Source organism: Diadema antillarum, unplaced genomic scaffold (assembly GCF_040938485.1).
Source record: "Diadema antillarum isolate AM-2024a unplaced genomic scaffold, OU_Dant_1.0 seq00001773_RagTag, whole genome shotgun sequence".
In the NCBI taxonomy this organism is placed as follows: Eukaryota; Metazoa; Echinodermata; class Echinoidea; order Diadematoida; family Diadematidae; genus Diadema; species Diadema antillarum.
Window position 1 is genome coordinate 463,430 of NW_027272454.1, and position 19,761 is coordinate 483,190.

The window sequence follows — 19,761 nt, forward strand, 5'->3', positions numbered from 1 at the left end:
TATCAAATATATGCTTTACGATCTTTATGCATTTTTTGTCATTTGTTGTTTTGGTTGTTGTTGTTGTTGTTGTTGTTTGTTTGTTTGTTTGTTTGGTTGGTTTTTAAGAAATCCACCGCCACAACAGCATAAAAATTCGACCTAGTTGAGGCCGATTTGCCATTGCGTAGTGGCCGAGCTGACGTCTTGCCTACCAGTTGTCCCGGCTCCCACTCCTGCGAAGATCAAGATGATTGCATGCATGCAGTCTGAATTGTGCTTCATCACGCAATGGCCGCGACAAAGCTTGAAGACAAATCTATTTGGGAAGATGGCGAGGTAATTATACACATTTTCAAAAAAATTTGTAAATGTATGTTCACGATGAATTATAGAAATGCTTCTCCTTCATTTTTCTCCATGTTTACTGTTAAATTTTCGAAATTTTCCTCTTGTAATTCATCGCCATTACTCACACTTGTGTTTGTCTCTGTATAACCAACGGTATAGATAGTAGGTGGGACTACACATTTCTCCTACGCACAGCACAAAGAGTACGGCAACTGTGCACTTTACGGGCCTATATTATCGGTACCTCATTCGCCGTTACAATTGCCGAGGCGTTTACTTTATGACAGTATCAACGTGCTGGTAGTTGTGTCTTTTCCATGAAAATTTCACTTAGAAATCTTGGATATTTGATACACCTGGTGAGTGCAATGTAATCTTGAAATTTTGATTTTAGTATGCAAGTTTAAATTTGCTGATCTAGAGTAAGAACCCCAATTTTCGGCCGGCCTCCAATATCCGGACACTTAATTACCACTTATCACAAGGCAGCAAAGTCGACTGTCACAGCACAAGCATATCACATCATTTCACACACTATCACACTCGTTCACCACGCGAAAATGCCTGAGTCACCTCCAAAAATCCATCTAAAATCCCAAAATTTGCCGTCAAAATCGCGGAATCGCCGCAACTTTTCCAAAGCGCGCGCAAATTAGGGCTCGTGTTAAGAATCGAGGTCGCCGAAAAAGCGCTAAAAATTGAAAAATTACGCCGTTCTGTTGCGAGATTTTTCGCTTATCGCAAGCTTAGAGTGTGATGGTATCCTCAAAATCTCCCTACGTGTCGATGCAGTGAATAAATGTACAGGGGCTGAATGCAAGTGCAGAGTCCCCAAAATTCGGACACGAACGGGCGCCGCAACATCCCCAATGCAACCTTGCGTCAAGAAGGTATGGCACGCGCAGATTTTTCAGCGGCCTTGTTTGCGTACTGACATTGCACGCGTGTCCGGATTTTGGAGACGCTGTCCGAATTTTGGGGAATTGACTAGGTCATAATATTTGGGGATTTTGTAAAATTTTATGATCGGTTTGAGAAAATTAATATTAAGAAAAATAACTTTGATATATGTAACAAACATTATTATAGATTTCATTTTGTGGAAAAATTATTTGAGTTGAATAAATATTGCAAAAAAGCTTACCTTTGTAAGTGTCCGAAAATTGGGGCTTTTACTCTAGGACTAGGGCTGTGAATGAGACGCAATTGAGCGAGAAGGGTGAGGTACAATGTATTGTACCTCACCCAATTCTCCATAGAGACAATGGTTAACTTAAGAGCTTCAATACAGCGAGGTATGGGACAACCTTCCGTATGTCTACGGTGAGGAGAGTGATATTACACGTTAAAACAAAAGACTCCTCCGGATCTAGACAGATCTTCCTGTCTAGTGACTGACGTACTGACAGTGGTAGATCATGGCCCATGTGGCTGATACAGTCACATCAACATGCAAAGGCAAAGCACATTCTATATGACATGTAATATCCTCAGAATACTATTAAACACTGATACTTGATTTAATAGGAGTTTCCTTCATTCATGTTTCTCCTTCAGGATGCCGTCGGTGAGGAGGTGTTGCGCATGTCGACAGACGAAATCATCGGCAGGACGCGCTTACTAGACAATGAAGTCAAGGTACGTTCATTGAAGTGTTGTTTTGGAGGCATGGCACCAGCAGAAGAAATGGAGATACAGTCAAATTTTGTTGTCCCCGAGAACTCTTCTTTCATTGACCATGTCCTTTTTGTATGGACAATAACATAATAAAACTAAAACAGACACAATCAATGAAATCTCTTGAGAAGAACTCGGCTGGTTTGAGAAGTTGTTGTTCATGATAAATGTTTGTTTAATAACTGATGGATGTGTATGCTTAAATGTGTTCTTTTCCCATTCCCTTTTCTATATGTAGTTTTTGTTCTTCCTTCTCTCAAGTTCCTTCTTCTGTTACATGTATCTTCTTCTTATTATTTCTATTAGGGCTTACAGTGTACTACTAATATCAGAATCATTATCATGCTATTAATTACAATTGTTATTATCATCATCATTATTTTTACTCTCACTTAAAGATCATGAAGAGCGAGATCATGCGGATCCAGCACGAGCTGCAGGCGCAGAAGGAGAAGATCAAGGAGAATGAGGAGAAGATCAAAGTCAACAAGACGTTGCCGTACCTTGTGTCAAATGTCATTGAGGTATGATCCATTAAAAGAGATTTTTCTCACTCTCTGTGGAGGGCGTCGCCAGTACCATGTCCACAAAGAGCCACACATGTGCCCTACCCTTTCTAAGGGTGACCTTCGCTCCACACGCATGTGCTCTGCATGCTCAAGGAGCATTTTTTGTTTTATTTTTGTTTGCAGGGCTTGCTTAAACTTTTTAACTTTTATGCGTGTCCGCATTCCTTGATTTTGCTGTTACTGGGTTGCTTGTATGCTAGCACTGCCCACCATGAGGATTAAAGGGGATGGGTAGTAACCGATCAATGGGAATCAGTGGGAATGCTGAGGGATGATTGTTCCACTCCTTGTGGGGTTCATTTAAGAGTACATTATATATCTACTGTTGTGTGAAAATTATTTGCTTCAGAACGGTCTCATATTCAAGTAATGTGCAGATTAATGCCCCGTCACTGACCAGGGACGCTTACCTGGAAACATTAAACTGCACATTACTTGAATTTGAGACCATTCTGAAGCAAATAATTTTCACACAAGAATAAATATATAATGTACTCTTAAATGAATCCCACAAGGATTGGAACAATCATCCCTCAGCAATCCCACTGATTTCCACTGATCAGTTACTAGCCATCCCCTTTAAGCTCAGCACCTCACATTACTCTTGTACTGCGCATGCACAGAGCAAATTTACAGGGTGTATGGCAATTAAGCATTCTAGTACCTACTCATGTGTAAATCATTTGGGTCCATCTGGTACTAATGGTTAATAAGAAGGGATATCCCCTCCAATAGATCTGAAGGGGGATAAAAAAAAATGATAACGAAGTTGCATGTGGAGATATCAAAGCTTACATCGTATCTTGCCTCTGGTTTAATCAAACGGGAGATGCATTTTAGAAATGCTGCTTCCATTCTTGTTTTTTTGCTATGCTGAATGCCATTGACGTACACTGTATGATTCAACTTAAACCTATGGTTGACAATAGTTGGAGCTGGATTGGCATTTGTTAAGTGAAAAAGAAGAAAAAAACAAAGAAAATGTAATCACAGACATTTACACTTTAGACCATGTCTTTAATACAAGAATATCTTAAAAGCTATTGTATTAACCTGTTGAGGACGAGTCTTGAGTATACTCGGGCAAGTGTCTATGGGAAATGCGTGTTGTAGCAAAATCAGTCCGTCCTCATCGGGTTAATGATGCATTTCATGTATTACATAAGAAAGAAGAAAAAAGAGAAAGCGAACTTGTTTCATATCATGTGAATGAAGGGCATGTGTGTAGTGAAGTAATTTCCCTTTTCTTCTTGTGATGACAAATGCTGAGCTGAGATTTTATTTTACCCACTCCTGTCCAGCTCCTTGATGTTCAGCCTGACGAAGACGAAGAGACAGAGGGTGCTAATGTTGATCTCGACTCGCAACGCAAAGGAAAGTGTGCTGTCATCAAGACATCCACAAGACAGGTATTATTTCACATCAGAAAATGCTGATAATGGGGCAAATGCTATGTGATGACTTTCAGATTATTCTTGAAAATATACAATATATGCCACATTTTCTCTTTTTAACTTTTCTTTTCCCTGTAGATTTGGTTTACATACCTCCCAACCTTTCTGAATTTGGAAGAAAGAATCTGAATTTTGACAAGTCCCAACTCTTGTTTCGATAGGATTTTCCTAGTTTTTTTTTATAAATACTGCACACTTTTATGGGAACTGCTCTTTCTTTCCTACTTTTGAAACAAATCATTGCTATTTTTCTGTCAGAAAGGTCTTGCAGTCTGGGTTTACCTCACAAGGAATTGTCACATTCATATTGAAAATAGAATGAAATTTATGTTTTTTTCAAGATGCATCTAATAAACTCACCAACATTTTTTTTTTTTTCACTTTGGATTGGACGGTCATGATTGGTCACTGCTCCAGTATGAACAGAAACAAAATAAACTATAAATTAGAAGTGAAAACCAACTTGAGCTCAATATGGCATAACATTCTCACGCAATTGATGTTTAATTTTCTAGCATTGTGAAGTTTCATGCAAAATTTGCATTTCGCAAAATGCGCCCTTCGCATTTGTTGCTGCCCTGTGTCGAAGTCTCCATCTTCGCCATAAAGGACAAATCCACCTAAATCTGGTCCAGTTTTTGAAGTTGAGGGCATCAATATCCTGTAGATTAAAGTAGTACAAGCAGAGGGTCTGGAAGCCATACTATCTTGAGGCCTCCTTTCTCTTTTGGTGCACTTTTTTGATGCCCATCCCTCCTACTCTCTTTCCAGACGTACTTCCTGCCGGTCATAGGGTTGGTGGATGCGGAGAAACTTCATCCGGGAGACTTGGTAGGAGTAAACAAGGATTCCTACCTCATCCTAGAAACGCTACCTCAAGAGTGAGTCACACAAATCCTCCTTGGTTATCTTTTAGGATAATGTAATCTGTATGGTGGAAATCTTTTAGGATAACAGAAGTGAGTTAGCTCAGTTGGTAGCGCATTTGCCTTCAACCCAAGTGACCCGAGTTCGATACCCGTGTCTCACTGAGCAATGTTGTGTGTAATCATACCATCCCCTCTAGCAAGAGGCAAAACACTCTGTCCCTCAGATAGAACGTAAAATGGAGACATTGTGTGTGAGAGAGTCACAACTCATGCACGCAAATGATCCCACTTCCTTCATTCATCGCAGAGAGCAGAGACCAGCTAATATAGCTGAATATGGGCTACAAATATCCAGCCATCCTCTCAGATGAAGAATGAACAAACAAATGTAATTTGTATGGTGGTTATCTTTTAGGATAACATAATCTGTGTGGTAGAAATGCTGGAGAGCAGAGAGTTACAGTGATCCAAACTGGAAGAGAGAGTTGGGGAAAGGAGTAGTCTTTTGACAAAGGCCTAGTGGCTGAGGAATGAGACTATGTAAAACGCCACGCCGAGTGCTGAGAGAAACAGGTGAACGCAAGATTCAGTGGTGCAGCCACGTGGTCTTTTTAAACATGTTTTTTTTTTTCCTTGCTACCTCGTGATGTACACAAGTATGAATTGTTCATGTGTTCATAAGAGTTAAATATCACTTGGTATGCTAATGATCATGTGTCAACACTGGCAGTGAAGGTGCATTTGTAGCTACTGCAGCCAGGCAGCGCAGGCTGGATATGGACGAGCAAGCCACTGACATTCATACTAATGTGTATTTATACTGAATGTAACGTCATCGTGAGCGCTGCAGTCGCTGATTGGCTGCTACCTTCTTGGTACAAGAATTGGCGAGAAACAAAGTTCAAGATAAGAAATTCATGTCAGGTTCCCTCGCAGTTAGTCTCTTATTCAGCCTGGAGGCCTTGTCAAAAGGCTAGGAAAAGGAAGAAGGGGAGATGTGCGGAAGCCAGATAGTCTTCCATGAGGACAGCTGCTGTAAGGGAGAAATGAAGTGGTCATTTCATCCAAGCAGTTTGAAATGCCCTTGAAGGTGGTCATATGCATTGAGACCTGTACGTTGGAAACATACAGGTATTCTACTTTCTAGCATAAGTATTGCGAAGTGGAGACACTATCACTCACTTGAAAGGAGATCTCAGTATAGGGAGGTTAGATACACCAAGGAAAATTTGCCCGCTAATGTTTTAGCTTATTAAACCCTCATTACATTGAATCTGTCGTGATTACAAGCACAGATCTATATAAGGTGGATAGTTATGTACTTGTGTCTTTCTTCGTACAGATTTGATTCTCGAGTAAAAGCGATGGAGGTTGATGAGAGACCTACAGAGCAGTACAGTGACATTGGAGGTTTGGACAAACAAATTCAGGAGGTAAGCATTAGAAAATGAGTAAGCAATTTTTTCCTGACTCTGCAGACAGAAGCTTGTATCTCATTGAAATTTCTGATATTTTTATACTCAATAGATATGAAATTAAATCATTTGACTAAGATTGAAAATAGTTAAGCAGATATTCTTGAAAATATATGCTTAGGAAGGTTTTATGTGAAGACTATAAGTTATGCTTAGTGTCTAATGGATGCACAGCTTGTAAGCAGGAAGAGTATTCCTTGAAGAATTTAAGAAATTTGAAAAATTAAAGAATTTGCGGTGCATGTGGTAGGGGCAGAATGAACAGGGAAAGCTTGGTGTAATATGCTGTTGGAGACCACTGAATTTCCTTATCATAATGAGTATCTCAGTACCTCATGGATAAAAACAAGAATATGAATGGAATGGGACTTGTATTAAAAGTTACCTCGATATGTCAAGTGTCTCACTATAAGCAAAACTTAATGAGGTTCCACAGTACAAATAAAAGTGTACAGATTTAGCGAGTTATGGATTCTGTATTAATACAGTGCACTCCCATATATAACAAACGCAGTTCTAATGAAATTCAGGCTACATTGAAGTAAAAACTCGGGCCGCAACATTATGTGCTCTATGTTTTTATTGTCTTGTTCGGTTATGACGAAATTTCGATATAATGAAAGAAAATTGCTGGTCCCGGGGACTTCATTATAATAAGAGTCCGCTGTATATCGGGCACCATGAGCATCATGGCAACTTGATTTTGAACGTCGTCTCTTGCAGCTCATCGAGGCTGTAGTCTTACCCATGACGCACAAAGAGCGATTTGAGAACATCGGCATACAGCCCCCCAAGGGAGTCCTCCTCTACGGCCCACCTGGGACGGGAAAGACGCTTCTCGCCAGAGCCTGCGCAGCTCAAACCAAGGTGGGTTCTTAGCCGTGTACAGGTGTTCTAGATTTTGTTGATTTTGTTTCTGACCTTCCCGTTTGTCTGATGATGAATTGTTGTGCATTGTTTAATTGAATTGCCTTGCAGTACATTGTAATATTGAAATTACACATATTTTCTGTGTTCTAGATTAAGGAGACACATATCGGTTAAGAGTACATGTAATATTACAGCTTTAAGCTTTAAAATGATGGACAATCTTTACCCATTCAAAACGTGATTGAAAAAGAGAGAGATGTTTCATAGTTGTTATTGTTTTTTTTTTTACAGTGTCAGAGAAAAGGGAGAAAAGAGGATTGAAAGATGAGGGTTACTTGGGCGTGTTATGCTGAAGTATTGTAATACTATGTTCTATTTCAAAGTGAAAGCAGAGCTTGTTAAAAAAAGAATATGCGGTCCAGAAAAATTGTTCATGTCTTGATTTCAATTTCATTCCTCGCCACCAAATTTTATCAGTAGGTTGAAAAAAAGATTACTTTCTTTGGTAAGAAAAACATCATATATGCAGTTGTATGATTTGGTTGACCCAAATGACATATTTTGGTCCATGACTGTAAATCCAAATGTTTGACATTTTGTGGGTTTTGAGCTGGGTGGTCACATACATGCCCATGTATCGTGTTCTCCTCTCACTTTTGCCTTTGCTTCTTTTGCCTTCCCCCTCCCCTCTTAAACACACCCTTTATGGCGATCAGTCCACATTCCTGAAGCTGGCGGGTCCCCAGCTGGTCCAGATGTTCATTGGAGACGGAGCCAAACTCGTCCGCGACGCTTTCGCCCTAGCCAAGGAGAAGCTCCCAGCGATCATCTTCATTGACGAGCTCGACGCCATAGGCACCAAGCGCTTTGACAGCGAGAAGGCCGGCGACCGCGAGGTGCAGCGCACGATGCTGGAGCTCCTCAACCAGCTCGATGGATTCAGTTCATCCGAGGAGATCAAAGTCAGATTTGATGTTGCCAATTTGGAGCATCTTGCGACCTCTTTTATTACATAGCATTGTTGGGGCAAACGTGGGCTCTAGTCCCAGTTATCACGTTAGTGAGTCGGCTGTAGCATTACTTTCTTTCTTGCCTACAGATGGAAAGAATGTAATACTTCATTGCTCACACCTGGGATAATAAATTCATTAGGTATTTGAATAGGGGTCAAGGTCAGACACGTCACCAGTTAAGAGCATCTCGCGAAATCTGTAGACATAGATATGTCAAAGCAGTGGTTGGGCTCTAGTGTTATACATAAGTGATATTTTTATCTGTAGTAGTGGAGTAGTCTTCTCATCCAGCAATGACTACACCAAAGATTTAAAAATCCCTTACTTTATAATGGATAGCCCAATTTTCCTCAAATTTTTGCTGATGTTTTTCTGCTATTTGTAAATATTGCTGCATTCACTCAATCCACGTGTACAATTATCATAATCATCCTCCTTTAAATTCCCCAGGTCATTGCAGCCACGAATCGGGTGGACATTCTTGACCCTGCCCTGTTGCGCTCCGGGCGGCTGGACAGGAAGATCGAGTTCCCCGTCCCCAACGAAGAGGCCCGAGCCCGAATCATGCAAATTCACTCTCGAAAGATGAATGTTGGGTGAGTTCACCAGTTTCTGGTATTCTTCTCTGTGCTGTAGGGTGACCAGTCCCAATTTTTAGCGAGTTTATAGGCTCCTCATACTCTTATAGTTGCACTTTTCAACCAGATCCCAGACTTTTTCATTTGTTTCTAAAATGTCCCCTTACTGATCAACATGTGACTAATATTTTTTGCTGGATAGGAGTAGAGCCGTCTTTTCCTGTTTTATTTATGGTTTTATTTGTCCTTTCTTCCTCATCTGATTTTTGTCATGGTTGATTTTAGCACCTGTTTTAGTTTATGGGCTAACCTGAACCATAGATTTGATTTAAACTATATTTTAGAGCGAATTTGGATCACTATTTTTAGGCAGCAGCCAGTTGTTGAATTTACTCCCCTAATTTCAACCATTCAGAATCAAGGATTCATCAAATCAGGTATATAAAACAGATTATGACCACCAAGGTTTTATCACATCTCTTGTGTGATACAGGGCTGATGTGAACTTTGAGGAACTGGCGAGGTGTACAGATGACTTCAACGGGGCACAGTGCAAAGCAGTCTGTGTTGAAGCAGTGAGTATTAAAACTAATTCCAACTCAGGGGAGGTTGGAGAAATTGTTGAAAAAAAAAGAAGAAGAATGGTCTAGGTATTCGTACTACATATCGTCTGTTGAGAATGAGAAGGGCCTTAAGTTGTCTTGAACACTAAGGGTTTGGTTGCAACTTAACGCCCTTATCATTCTCAACTGACAATATATAAACAGAAGCTTTACGTGATGAAGCTTTAATTTTATTTTTTTTTTCACTAGAGGCAGCTTCACAATATTGTTGAAGGCAACATTTGTCACATAAGGTCCAAGAGAACTTGGACATTCTATACTGTGATATTGAAACATTAACAGAGGGTGATATTGATTACTAAAACATCAGTTTGAATAGTAATATGATTGCTAATGATAAGAATAGTATTGAATTTCAACCAACTGTAGTAGTCCAAAATGTAGTACTATTAGTGATGACTATAGTTGTAAGAATAGGTGCTTCTAAGTTGATCTCGTAAATGTTGCTGAAAAACAGTACTTTGATTGTATTACATTTAATTTCATTGTTTTGATTAATTCTATTTGATTGCTTCATTGTTTAAGTCGTGTTGTAGATTGGAAGGGAAATAAAACTTCAAATAAACAAGCATGGGCTAGATTTGATTTTTACAAATCCGAGAACAAATTAAGAGTTTGTTTGCAAAAACCAATATGTCCATATTTGCCAAATGGAGATATTTACGATTAAAGGTCAAGAAAAATAAAGAGAATAATATTAAAGAAAAAATTTCCTTCTTTTTACCATAACTTCAAAAATATACCTTTCTATGTAGTGACCAATATATCATTTCAAAGGTATTATTTTCTACTGTATGACAGAGACCGTACTTCAAAATCTTCAAAAATGGACTATTGGTTTTTGCGAACAAACTCTCAAATACACGTTAACAAAATTTTTGTCTTACGTGCACTTTCTTGTGGCTTTCCAGGGTATGATTGCGCTGCGTCGTGGAGCCACAGAACTGATGCATGAAGACTACATGGATGGCATTCTGGAAGTACAGTCCAAGAAGAAGGCCAACCTCAACTATTACGCATAACTTATTCGTCTAATCACCTCTGCCCCTTCTGGTTTTGAGAATCCTTGTTCTTAAAGGCAGACATCGAGATCTCTGCAACTCTTTCTTAGGCTGTGAAAATTGAAGTCGCCCTCAGAAAGTGATGGTGCATCCAAAGCAAAACATGGGAAGGGTTTGCTAGTCTGTGAGCCAATAAGATTTTTCAAGTGGATTGTATCGCAAGGCTGTTCTCCTGTTTAGAATGTGCCGTAGTTGCAATACGCCACTACCCTGGAGTTAACCCGTTCCATACTGAATTCCAGATTCCCCATAGACGTAATACACAGACCATCAGGCTCCCGTATGGAACGGGTTAACAGTGGATTGATGTGTGTCTGTCAATACACACACATGGATTCAGGAAACTATAAAAGAGAAGTGTTCATTATCTCATGTACAAATTACGAGGGTTTGAGGGGGTAGTGTTTGGAAATGTCTCCAGCATAAAAAAGATAAAGAAGAGCTCAAATCTATATATTGATTGTCTGCATGTAGCATTTACTAGAGAAGACATGTTCATATCGTTGGCTGAGAACCAGAAAGGCGTTATCACAGTATTGACTTATTAGTATCACGTTGTAGAGCTTGATCTCCTGTACGTTATGTCGCCAATCTTGAATTATTTTCATTTTCAGTAAAATATTACAAATCAAAACCACAAGGACACTAAGTTACCTGATATTTGGAACAATGCTTATAAATCTACAAAGTTTTGATTACGTTACCTATTTGATACATAAAAATTGATTGTTTCTTTTTATCTACACTGAAATCGTAGAATGTGATAGCGCCCTCGTGGTTCTCAGCTGACAATTTGTTGAATGAGTTAAAGAGGTTTTAGCCTGTCACATGTGGAGAACCGTTTTACCACTTAATGCTAGAAAAATTGGAGGGGGGGGGGGGGAGGCATCACAAGCACTGGAAAGGCAGAAAAACTAGACAGTCTCTGTAGAGTTGAGGGAGCCCTTGATACAGCTAACTGCTGCCATGTCGGTTTACTACATTGGGCTTCGGCAGCAGATCCTGCGGTGAAAGGTATTGTCATACATGTACATCGTCTTTGCCTAAATCTGGCAGTTTGTTCTTAGGATGCTGACACTTCCGTTAGCCATGGTTGGTACTGCAAAGACAATTGTATACAGCTCCACATTATATGCTTACTGTACTCATGACAGTTGCAAGCAGATAGTTGAGCCACGTTTGTAATATGTTGCATGTGTGACTTGAACCAATGTGGCCGACTATGGAGAGTGTGTTGTTCAGCCATTGGGTGTCAGAATTATTATTAGTCAAGGCAACTTTTTACAGCTTAATCTGCCTGTGCATCAAATTCTAGAAAATATTTTGTTTTGGCTGTTAAATATCTAATGCTACACAAGCTTCGGCTGATGTAATGATATGCTGGTTACCCATTCTGCAGCTAATCGAGTGTCTCGTAACGTTCTGCATTCATAATGAATTGATTTTCCGCATCATTGTTTAAATTGATTTAAAGATCCAGTGGCGTGGGGAGAGAGGGCTGGGCCAACTGAATGGATCTTCATTTGCTGCCCACTGGGGTACATTCGAAAACCACAACTAGTGCAGGCCTGCTAGAATAAAATTGCCCATCAGCGGATGTGAGCAGATTAAATATGTGATAGAGGTGCAGAGATATGGTAGAAGTTTCACCAGAGTCAGACTTGAGATATGAAATTTATGAAATTTGAAGTCTGCGTGACCACCTCCAAAGTAAAATTTGTTGCTATGATGATGATGTTATTGAGTCGCAAGTCCTCCACCGTTTGAGAATACAGTGGACTCCTGTTATAACGAAGTCCTCAGGACCGGCAGTTTCCTCTCCTTATATCAAAATTTCGTTATAACCAGATAAATAAACAATACAAAACATTGGTAAGATAATGTTGCCGCTTGAAGTTTTCTTTCATTGTAATCAGAATTTTGTAATAATCATGTTCGTTATAACGGGAGTGCACTGTATAATACATGTACATGTATGTAATCATCAAATTCATGTTTTTCGGGTTAAGTAATTGGAACTTCACCTTACCCCTATAAACATCGGGACAAGTTAATTGCAACACATGGAAGATTTGTCGCAGAGGATGTTTTTATGTTTTCCTTTTTTCCCTTTGATAGGCAGTCAAAATAGAGGATATGAAGCGAAATGTTGTGTGTACGTAGGTTAGCAGGAGAGCAATGAGGCTATAACGTCTCTATGTATTTTCACATGTGGTTGCACTGAAGTCACCATTTTGTGAAAATGTATCAGTATTTCAATATTCCTTAATCTCTTCAGTCCGGTTTTTGTGACACCTCAACTACTGCCTTTTTTTGCTCTTTCTATATAAGAGCTATCTTTACCATGACAATTAATTACAACATCTTGGAAATGTAGCATTATAGTGCCACAAGGTTACCCCCCCACACACACACACACACACATGGGGTGCAAACGAGCTTGTGCTCAGAAGCGAACCAAAGCAAAGTGAACCAAAGCGAACTGTACCATGCTGGCTGTAGTTAGAGCGCTCAAGCGCTCTGTTGACAAAGTGTACCTTGTGAGTTATTTTTAGAGGGGGTCACACGTTTTGTAGCCACAGAGTCATTCACCTGATGTCCCAAACAAAGAGAATGAAATCTTTGCATTATGGCGTATGTGCACAATACGTGCATTCTTCACATGCGAACTTTTGATACCCTTTCGGAGCACATCTGGAAGTGGTCCATTTTTGGCTCTTTATAGCTCAGTATGGTACACTGTAGGGGCATTCTAGCTGAACTCCTCTCGCACAGTTTTAGTACAGTTTGGTTCGTTTTTGGCGAGTGCTTGAATGCAGATTAGTTGGCCAAGAGACGCCTATTGTATTGTGTTTTGTGTCCATCCATGTAACTGTATATGGAATGTTCATGATTTGTTTGTACACATGAATTAAAATAAAAATATGTTTGAAAACCTGGAATCTGATACCACAGGGTATTTCTTTGTAGGGTGTGTGAAAATTAAAAGCTCAGCGTATGCAGTTGCTGTGCACATACACATATGATGCACTCGGGGTACCACATGTATGGCGCCATCTTGTATTTGAAAGGTGAGTATTTACTCACTGTAATCATGGTGGCTCTAGCACTTGGCAATAATGAACCCAATACCAATTCAGCCCTCTTGTGGATTTTAATACCGTAATTTCAGTGTACAATGATAATAATGATGATAAAAAAAAAATGATACTTTTATGTTTGCAAAATTTGTTACACTACAATTTGAACAGTATCTCAGAATGAGATCATTATCCTTGAACTTGCCCTATGATTACATATGGTTACTCTCTGTTTTGTGTGGCTTGTACCGCATAGTGCAGTACAGCTGTTTGTGTGCGATACCCAATGAGCGAATCACTGTGTAGCGTGTGTGTTGTGTGTGTGTGTGTGTGTGTGTGTGTGTGTGTGTGTGTGTGTGTGTGTGTATGATGAGCGCTGATGGTATTGATGGTGCTGCACTGCTAAGATTAACTGTGTTCACTGAATCCACATACTGGTATATGTATGTAAGTACTTGGGTTTCATTCTCTTTTGAAGAGACATTTTGTACATTTTAAGATCACTGATGTCAACATGGATTTGGATGAGAATCTTATCATTCACTAACACAGTGACCATGGGGAAGAGCAGGAGGCGTCACATTCATACTTCAAACACGCACACACACACACACACACACATAATGAAAATTGTTTTAATAATGTAGCATGCCATAACAGATATCGAAACATGACTGAACATTGTTGTTGCACATTTTCGAAACACTCACAAGTGATCATGTTCTCATCAGACTTGCTGGATTATGTTAGTTTTATGTTGTATATCATGTCGCATTCATGGTGGGATCAGAATTAGTACACTGTGTATTTTCATTTACATTTTGCTTATATCATCGGACTGAAAGTTTGCAGAAATAAAATCCCTGTGAAATACATGCCGTGTTTAAGTATTTAAAACAAACACTCAAATACCAGTCAGAGTTGGAAACACAACAAAAGAAACTGCTGCAAACAGGCCAATATCATATTTTTATGTGACAACTTGCGACATTTATTGTGAGGGTGAAACCACTGGCACTTGTTCAAAAAACTTCTGAGTTCTTGTCGGTCCAACATTGGTATGATGTCAATCTACGTGAGCTGTGGCAACATAAAGTGCGTCAAGCAAAGATGTTGGCCAGATTGAGCAGTGTTGGACACTTATGACACATGATCCTGAGAGTTGCATGATGTTCTGCAGTAGTAGGCCGTGGAGCGATTGAGCAAGAGCCCGTGGTTTGCAAGACGTGGATTTTGGGCGATCATTCGTTCTCCTCGCTGCGCAGCCTGGCGTTGCCGTTGGTAACCTTGATGGCCAGTTGCTGGGCCCGCTCGACGATGGTCTTGCGCTTCCGCGAGGAAACGCCGTGGGCGATCTCGGCGGCAAATTTGCGGTTGCTCATCATGAGCACTTCCAGCTCCTGGGCAGCAAAAAGAACAGAGCAAAACAATAATTATGATTAAGATATCAATATCGCATCACTTGTACGTCCTCATAATGAGGTCCCTCAGTAATAAGAGGATAAGTGTCAAATTCTGCAGATAACTATAAATACATGTACTGCTAATGCATGTACGAAACAAGGCATGCAAAATCAAACTTTGAAAAGAATAAAGTCATTCTATCACAAAGTATACATTTTTCATAAAGGCAAAATACATGCTATCACAGATAACATATATTGGCAAAAGTTCTCTATAGAGAATCATTAGTAGAAGTAGATGAATGGTAGCAATAACAGTAATGAGGATACATACTACTCACAACAATAATGCCACAGTCTTTAACAATTAGAATAGTAGTACTGTTGGCAGCAAGTACATGTAGTTTGATAATTGTTGGTTGGTTTTAAATCCAGTGGCCTACGGCCTATTAAAGCCACTGGTAGTTATAACAAACCGTTTTCTCTAGCACCTTAACAAGCCCAGCAGAATATGAACACACTCCCTGGGTCTGCTCATACCAGTGCATGGAATACAATGTACACATTCATCAAAGTACAGAAATCAGAGAGAACAAAAGGTAGAAAGAACAAATGTTTGATAAAAGGTGTTAAAAATGCTGTCATCCGAAATTTTCATTCACAAAAATGTTCCAGCTAACTTGTTTTAACAAGGAGAACAAGACTATGAGATACCAACAGTGGTGACGAAACAGCAACGTCTCCAAGAAAATACCTTCTTGAAAATGATACACTGTAAAAGTGGAAATTTTTGTGCATTTAGCGCAACATGAATCTACGATGAAAATAAAACTGTGTGAATCTTTATCTTGTTAAAAATCTAAAAACTGTGACTCTGCCAAATTAACAACAAACAAAATTCCACTTCTGGCCAAGCGCTAAAAAACTTACTCAAGCAAAAATGTATGTTTTTACAATAATGCAAAACTGGTTTGTTACCGTAGGCATCCTGTTTATTTCTACCAATGTCTGCATTCATCTGTTGAGATGTATGATTGTATTTAACCTTTCAGCATGTGCACGAATCAACACTGAAAGAAAACAAACACTGCAGTGAAACACCTGTAGACCCACACATACATATTTACAGTTGTATGTATGTGCTCTGGCCAACTGCTACTGCAGGTCGTTGGGGGGGGGGGGGGCACCAAGTGTTGTTGGCATGAAAGAATCCCCTACCTTAACGTTGTGGACGAGGAACTTCCTGAAGCCAGTGGGCAGCATGTGGCGTGTCTTCTTGGCGCTTCCGTAACCGATGTTCGGCATCCTCAGCTGACCCTTGAACCTCCTCCTCACGCGGTTGTCAATACCCTTCGGGCGACGCCAGTTGGGCTGTAGAGCGGAGGTCACAGAAACGCATACTTCAGCACAAACCAATATTTAGTTTTTACCTCATATGAAACTTGTCTTGAGGGTTAGTTTAAGCAATGTCAGAATACACTTATTGCTGTTGGTTGGTTTTAAATCCAGTAGCCTATGGCCTAAGCCACTGGTAGTTATAACAAACCGTTTTCTCTAGCACCTTAACAAGCCCAGCAGAATATCAACACACTCCCTGGGTCTGCTCATACCAGTGCATATCACATGAAGACAGGGTGGGCACAATTTTACAGCGTTATATCCAAGGACAGATCAGATTATTATTATGCCAGTTATCATACAATCCAAGATATTTTGATGGATTTTAACCCTAAAAAGACTGGGGGGGGGGCCTAAAAGGCCCCCCCTCGACATTTCGCGCGATTACTCAGCAACACGCAATGCTCTCGCCGCGATGCTCTATGACTTTTTTCTTTCGAGTTTCCCGCACATTTTGACACCAAATTTGTGACGCCCGGGGGTACGGTTCTGAAGTTACATAACTTTTTGTACATGCACGTGAGGCCGAAAATGGCTCAAAAATGTGATTTTGTGTACAAAGTCAATGCAAATTGAGTTTTTTCACATGGTTCATATAAATATGCTTATTTCTACTCTCAATGGCTAAAATTAATTTGTTTTAGGAGTATTATGCTTTAAAAAGTGTCTGCCACAAATAAGAAAACAAAACAACAAAAACAAAAGGTCGAAAAAACAAAAAAATACATGAGAAATTCATAAAACAATAAAATAAATAAGAACTTAATTTTGATACCGAATTTTTTTTCGAGTACATTTGCTAAGAATGCCACAAAGAATAATTAGACGAAAAATGAGCACTTTTGGAGCTTTACTTACTGATTTAGATCAAAGAGTCTGATTTCTTGCATAAATTAGCATAATTAATCAAAATAAAATAAGAGAAGACTATTTTGTAAAATTTAAATATACGATCCTGTAGATTACATCGCACACTACCATTGTGCAAATTTGCGCGGCGATCGCACGTTCCACTGCTGAGATCTTAAGGGGGGGCCCTTTAGGACCCCCCCGTCTTTCGAGCTACCAAAATAGCCCAGTCTTTTTAGGGTTAATATTGCATGTTTTATAAATGCAACAACAAGCAAAAATATCAGCTCTGAACCCAACATGATTGCAATGTGCATGCTTACAGTATATTTCTTTGGTCATTACTGTACTCGGGGATATGGTCAGAAAGTTCTGGTTAGGAAAAATTACATTTGTTAGTATGGTGTACACGTATCAGGTCCCCCACGTATCAGGTCACACAAGAATGTCTTGTAATCGGGGAGATTCCACAAGACTTGCACAAAATAACTTATGCGTTAGATGCTTCTCAACAGGCAAAAGGCAGCTCTGCTTACCTGACAGCTATGTAAATAAACTACAAAATTATTTTAGTACATGCACCTTTCTGTCCGTATACCTACATGTACATGGTATTACACATAATATCTTGGTAAAGGCAGCCTTGCCTTTGCCGAAAACACTAACAGTGAAACTACAAACTTTTCAACAATATTTTGTTCAGCTTTGACACTCAGCCAACTTTGATAAATATTGTGTGTGTTTATTATCACTGACTGAGCCTGGCATCTCAGCAAAAGTAACATACAGTGTACAGTAATTTCTCATGTTGAATTTACTGGGACAAACTATCCATGTACAGTGTATGTTTATCTTCCACCTGTATCACGTCCAAGCATGGAAATCATTTTATATTGATGGTAGAACCAAAGAGGACAGAAATATTCAACTACTTTCATCATAGTAACAAAGGGAAAACCACTATACATGTAAATGGAATGTTGATGCACAGTGCCACTTGGAGAAACATCAGAAGAAAACATTAAGTTGATGTCAGAAGAAAATTGGACAATCTAAGATCGTTCAAAAGCCAAAAGAAAGTACATAAATTAAGATTTTTGTTTTTACTAAGATGAGGAAGTAATTGACTAACGTTTTTCTTGTTTATGTTTTGTTTTGTTTTTTTTAATTACAGACAAGGGGAATGTAAGATCATGCCAGAATTCTATGAGTACAATTGTGTGTCAGTATATCAAAAGTACTCACTGGCTTTATGCACTATTTGTTGATAGCTGTTATTACAAAGAATGGAGGGAAACTACTGTTTACAAATTACAAGCATTCTAAGGCTGTAATGACAAAAATGAATCCAGTACAATTTAAAGAAAATTTGGTGTTAAACATACCTTGACTCTAAGGTAGCGGTCGCATTGGTGGCGCTTGAACTTCTTCAGCTTCTTCTTGACGATCGTCGGTTTCATGAGGGGCCTCACAGAGGGCGCCATTCTGGATCAGGTCGCTTGATCTTTCACTCTGTGAAAAAAACAAAAATAAAAAACAACTAGAAATGTCGCTATGGCGACTGGTATGCCTCCGCCATAATGCACGATTCTCCTAATGGGTCTATAGTACATGTGGACAATGTGTGATTACACGTCGTTTTCACAAAATTGGCAAAATATTTAACATGTTTGTCACAAATGTATCGAATGTTCACCTTCCTTGACCTATGTTTAATTCGATGAATAGGAGAGCATGTATTTGGGGATTTAAGAACTTTAACTTCGACTGACCCTTTCACAAGTTTACGCACTTGAGTAATTTTCAAGGTATGGAGAAAAAGTGCAATTTCTGTATTGAACAGTATATTGTTATCATTTTCATCTGGCCTTTGATTCATAAGAGAATCACTGTCAGGCAGAACATACATAAATATGTACTAAGTTTAAAGATAACTTGAGCCACTTCCGAGATATGGAGAAAGAAGTAAGTTCAGCACTTTCACTTGATCTTTGACCTTTTGATCTTTGACCTTCTTGGCAAAAAAAAAAAATCCCAGAGAATCTCTAGTGGGTTATACATGCATACATCAAGTTTAAAAAAGATAATCCTGCTGGCATTGCACAAGTATAAGGAAAATAGTAAAATTTTGAAGTATTGCCCTCGACCTTTGACCCTGACCTTTGACCCCATGAACCCCAAATTCCCTAGATAACCACTGCCAGTCAGTACATGCATATATACTTTGTTCCATAAAGATACCTTGAACAATTTCCAAGATTGTACAGAGAAAAAAGTTAAATTTTAACATTTTACTTGACCTTTTGACCTTTGACCTTTTGACCTCATGACCCCAAACTTTCACCAGAGAATCTTAATTGGGTACTACATGTATACACTAAGTTTCAAGAAAATATCTTCAGGCATTGCATAGATATGGGGGAAATATTGAAATTTTAAGCATTTGACTTTGACCTTTGACCTTTGACCTTGAGCATGTGCATCCAAAAGTTGATAGGCACAACTTCACCCC

General features: G+C 39.3%; 2 protein-coding genes across 2 annotated transcripts; one reads left to right on the plus strand and one right to left on the minus strand.

Annotated features, from left to right (window-relative positions):
- The first annotated feature begins 245 nt into the window (after positions 1–245).
- LOC139712210 (26S proteasome regulatory subunit 6A-B) lies at positions 246–10,480 on the plus strand. The gene is made up of 11 exons (XM_071624048.1): positions 246–318; positions 1,888–1,968; positions 2,406–2,531; positions 3,878–3,985; positions 4,802–4,911; positions 6,242–6,332; positions 7,098–7,241; positions 7,961–8,206; positions 8,708–8,853; positions 9,329–9,410; positions 10,370–10,480. Exons 1-11 carry the CDS (start codon positions 271–273, stop codon positions 10,478–10,480), a joined length of 1,293 nt encoding a protein of 430 aa, XP_071480149.1. The 5' UTR covers positions 246–270.
- Positions 10,481–14,566: 4,086 nt separating this feature from the next.
- On the minus strand, positions 14,567–18,769 carry LOC139712213 (large ribosomal subunit protein eL32-like). The gene is made up of 3 exons (XM_071624050.1): positions 18,635–18,769; positions 16,221–16,373; positions 14,567–14,999 (listed from the first exon to the last, which is right to left on the minus strand). Exons 1-3 carry the CDS (start codon positions 18,731–18,733, stop codon positions 14,841–14,843), a joined length of 411 nt encoding a protein of 136 aa, XP_071480151.1. The 5' UTR covers positions 18,734–18,769; the 3' UTR covers positions 14,567–14,840.
- Positions 18,770–19,761: the final 992 nt, after the last annotated feature.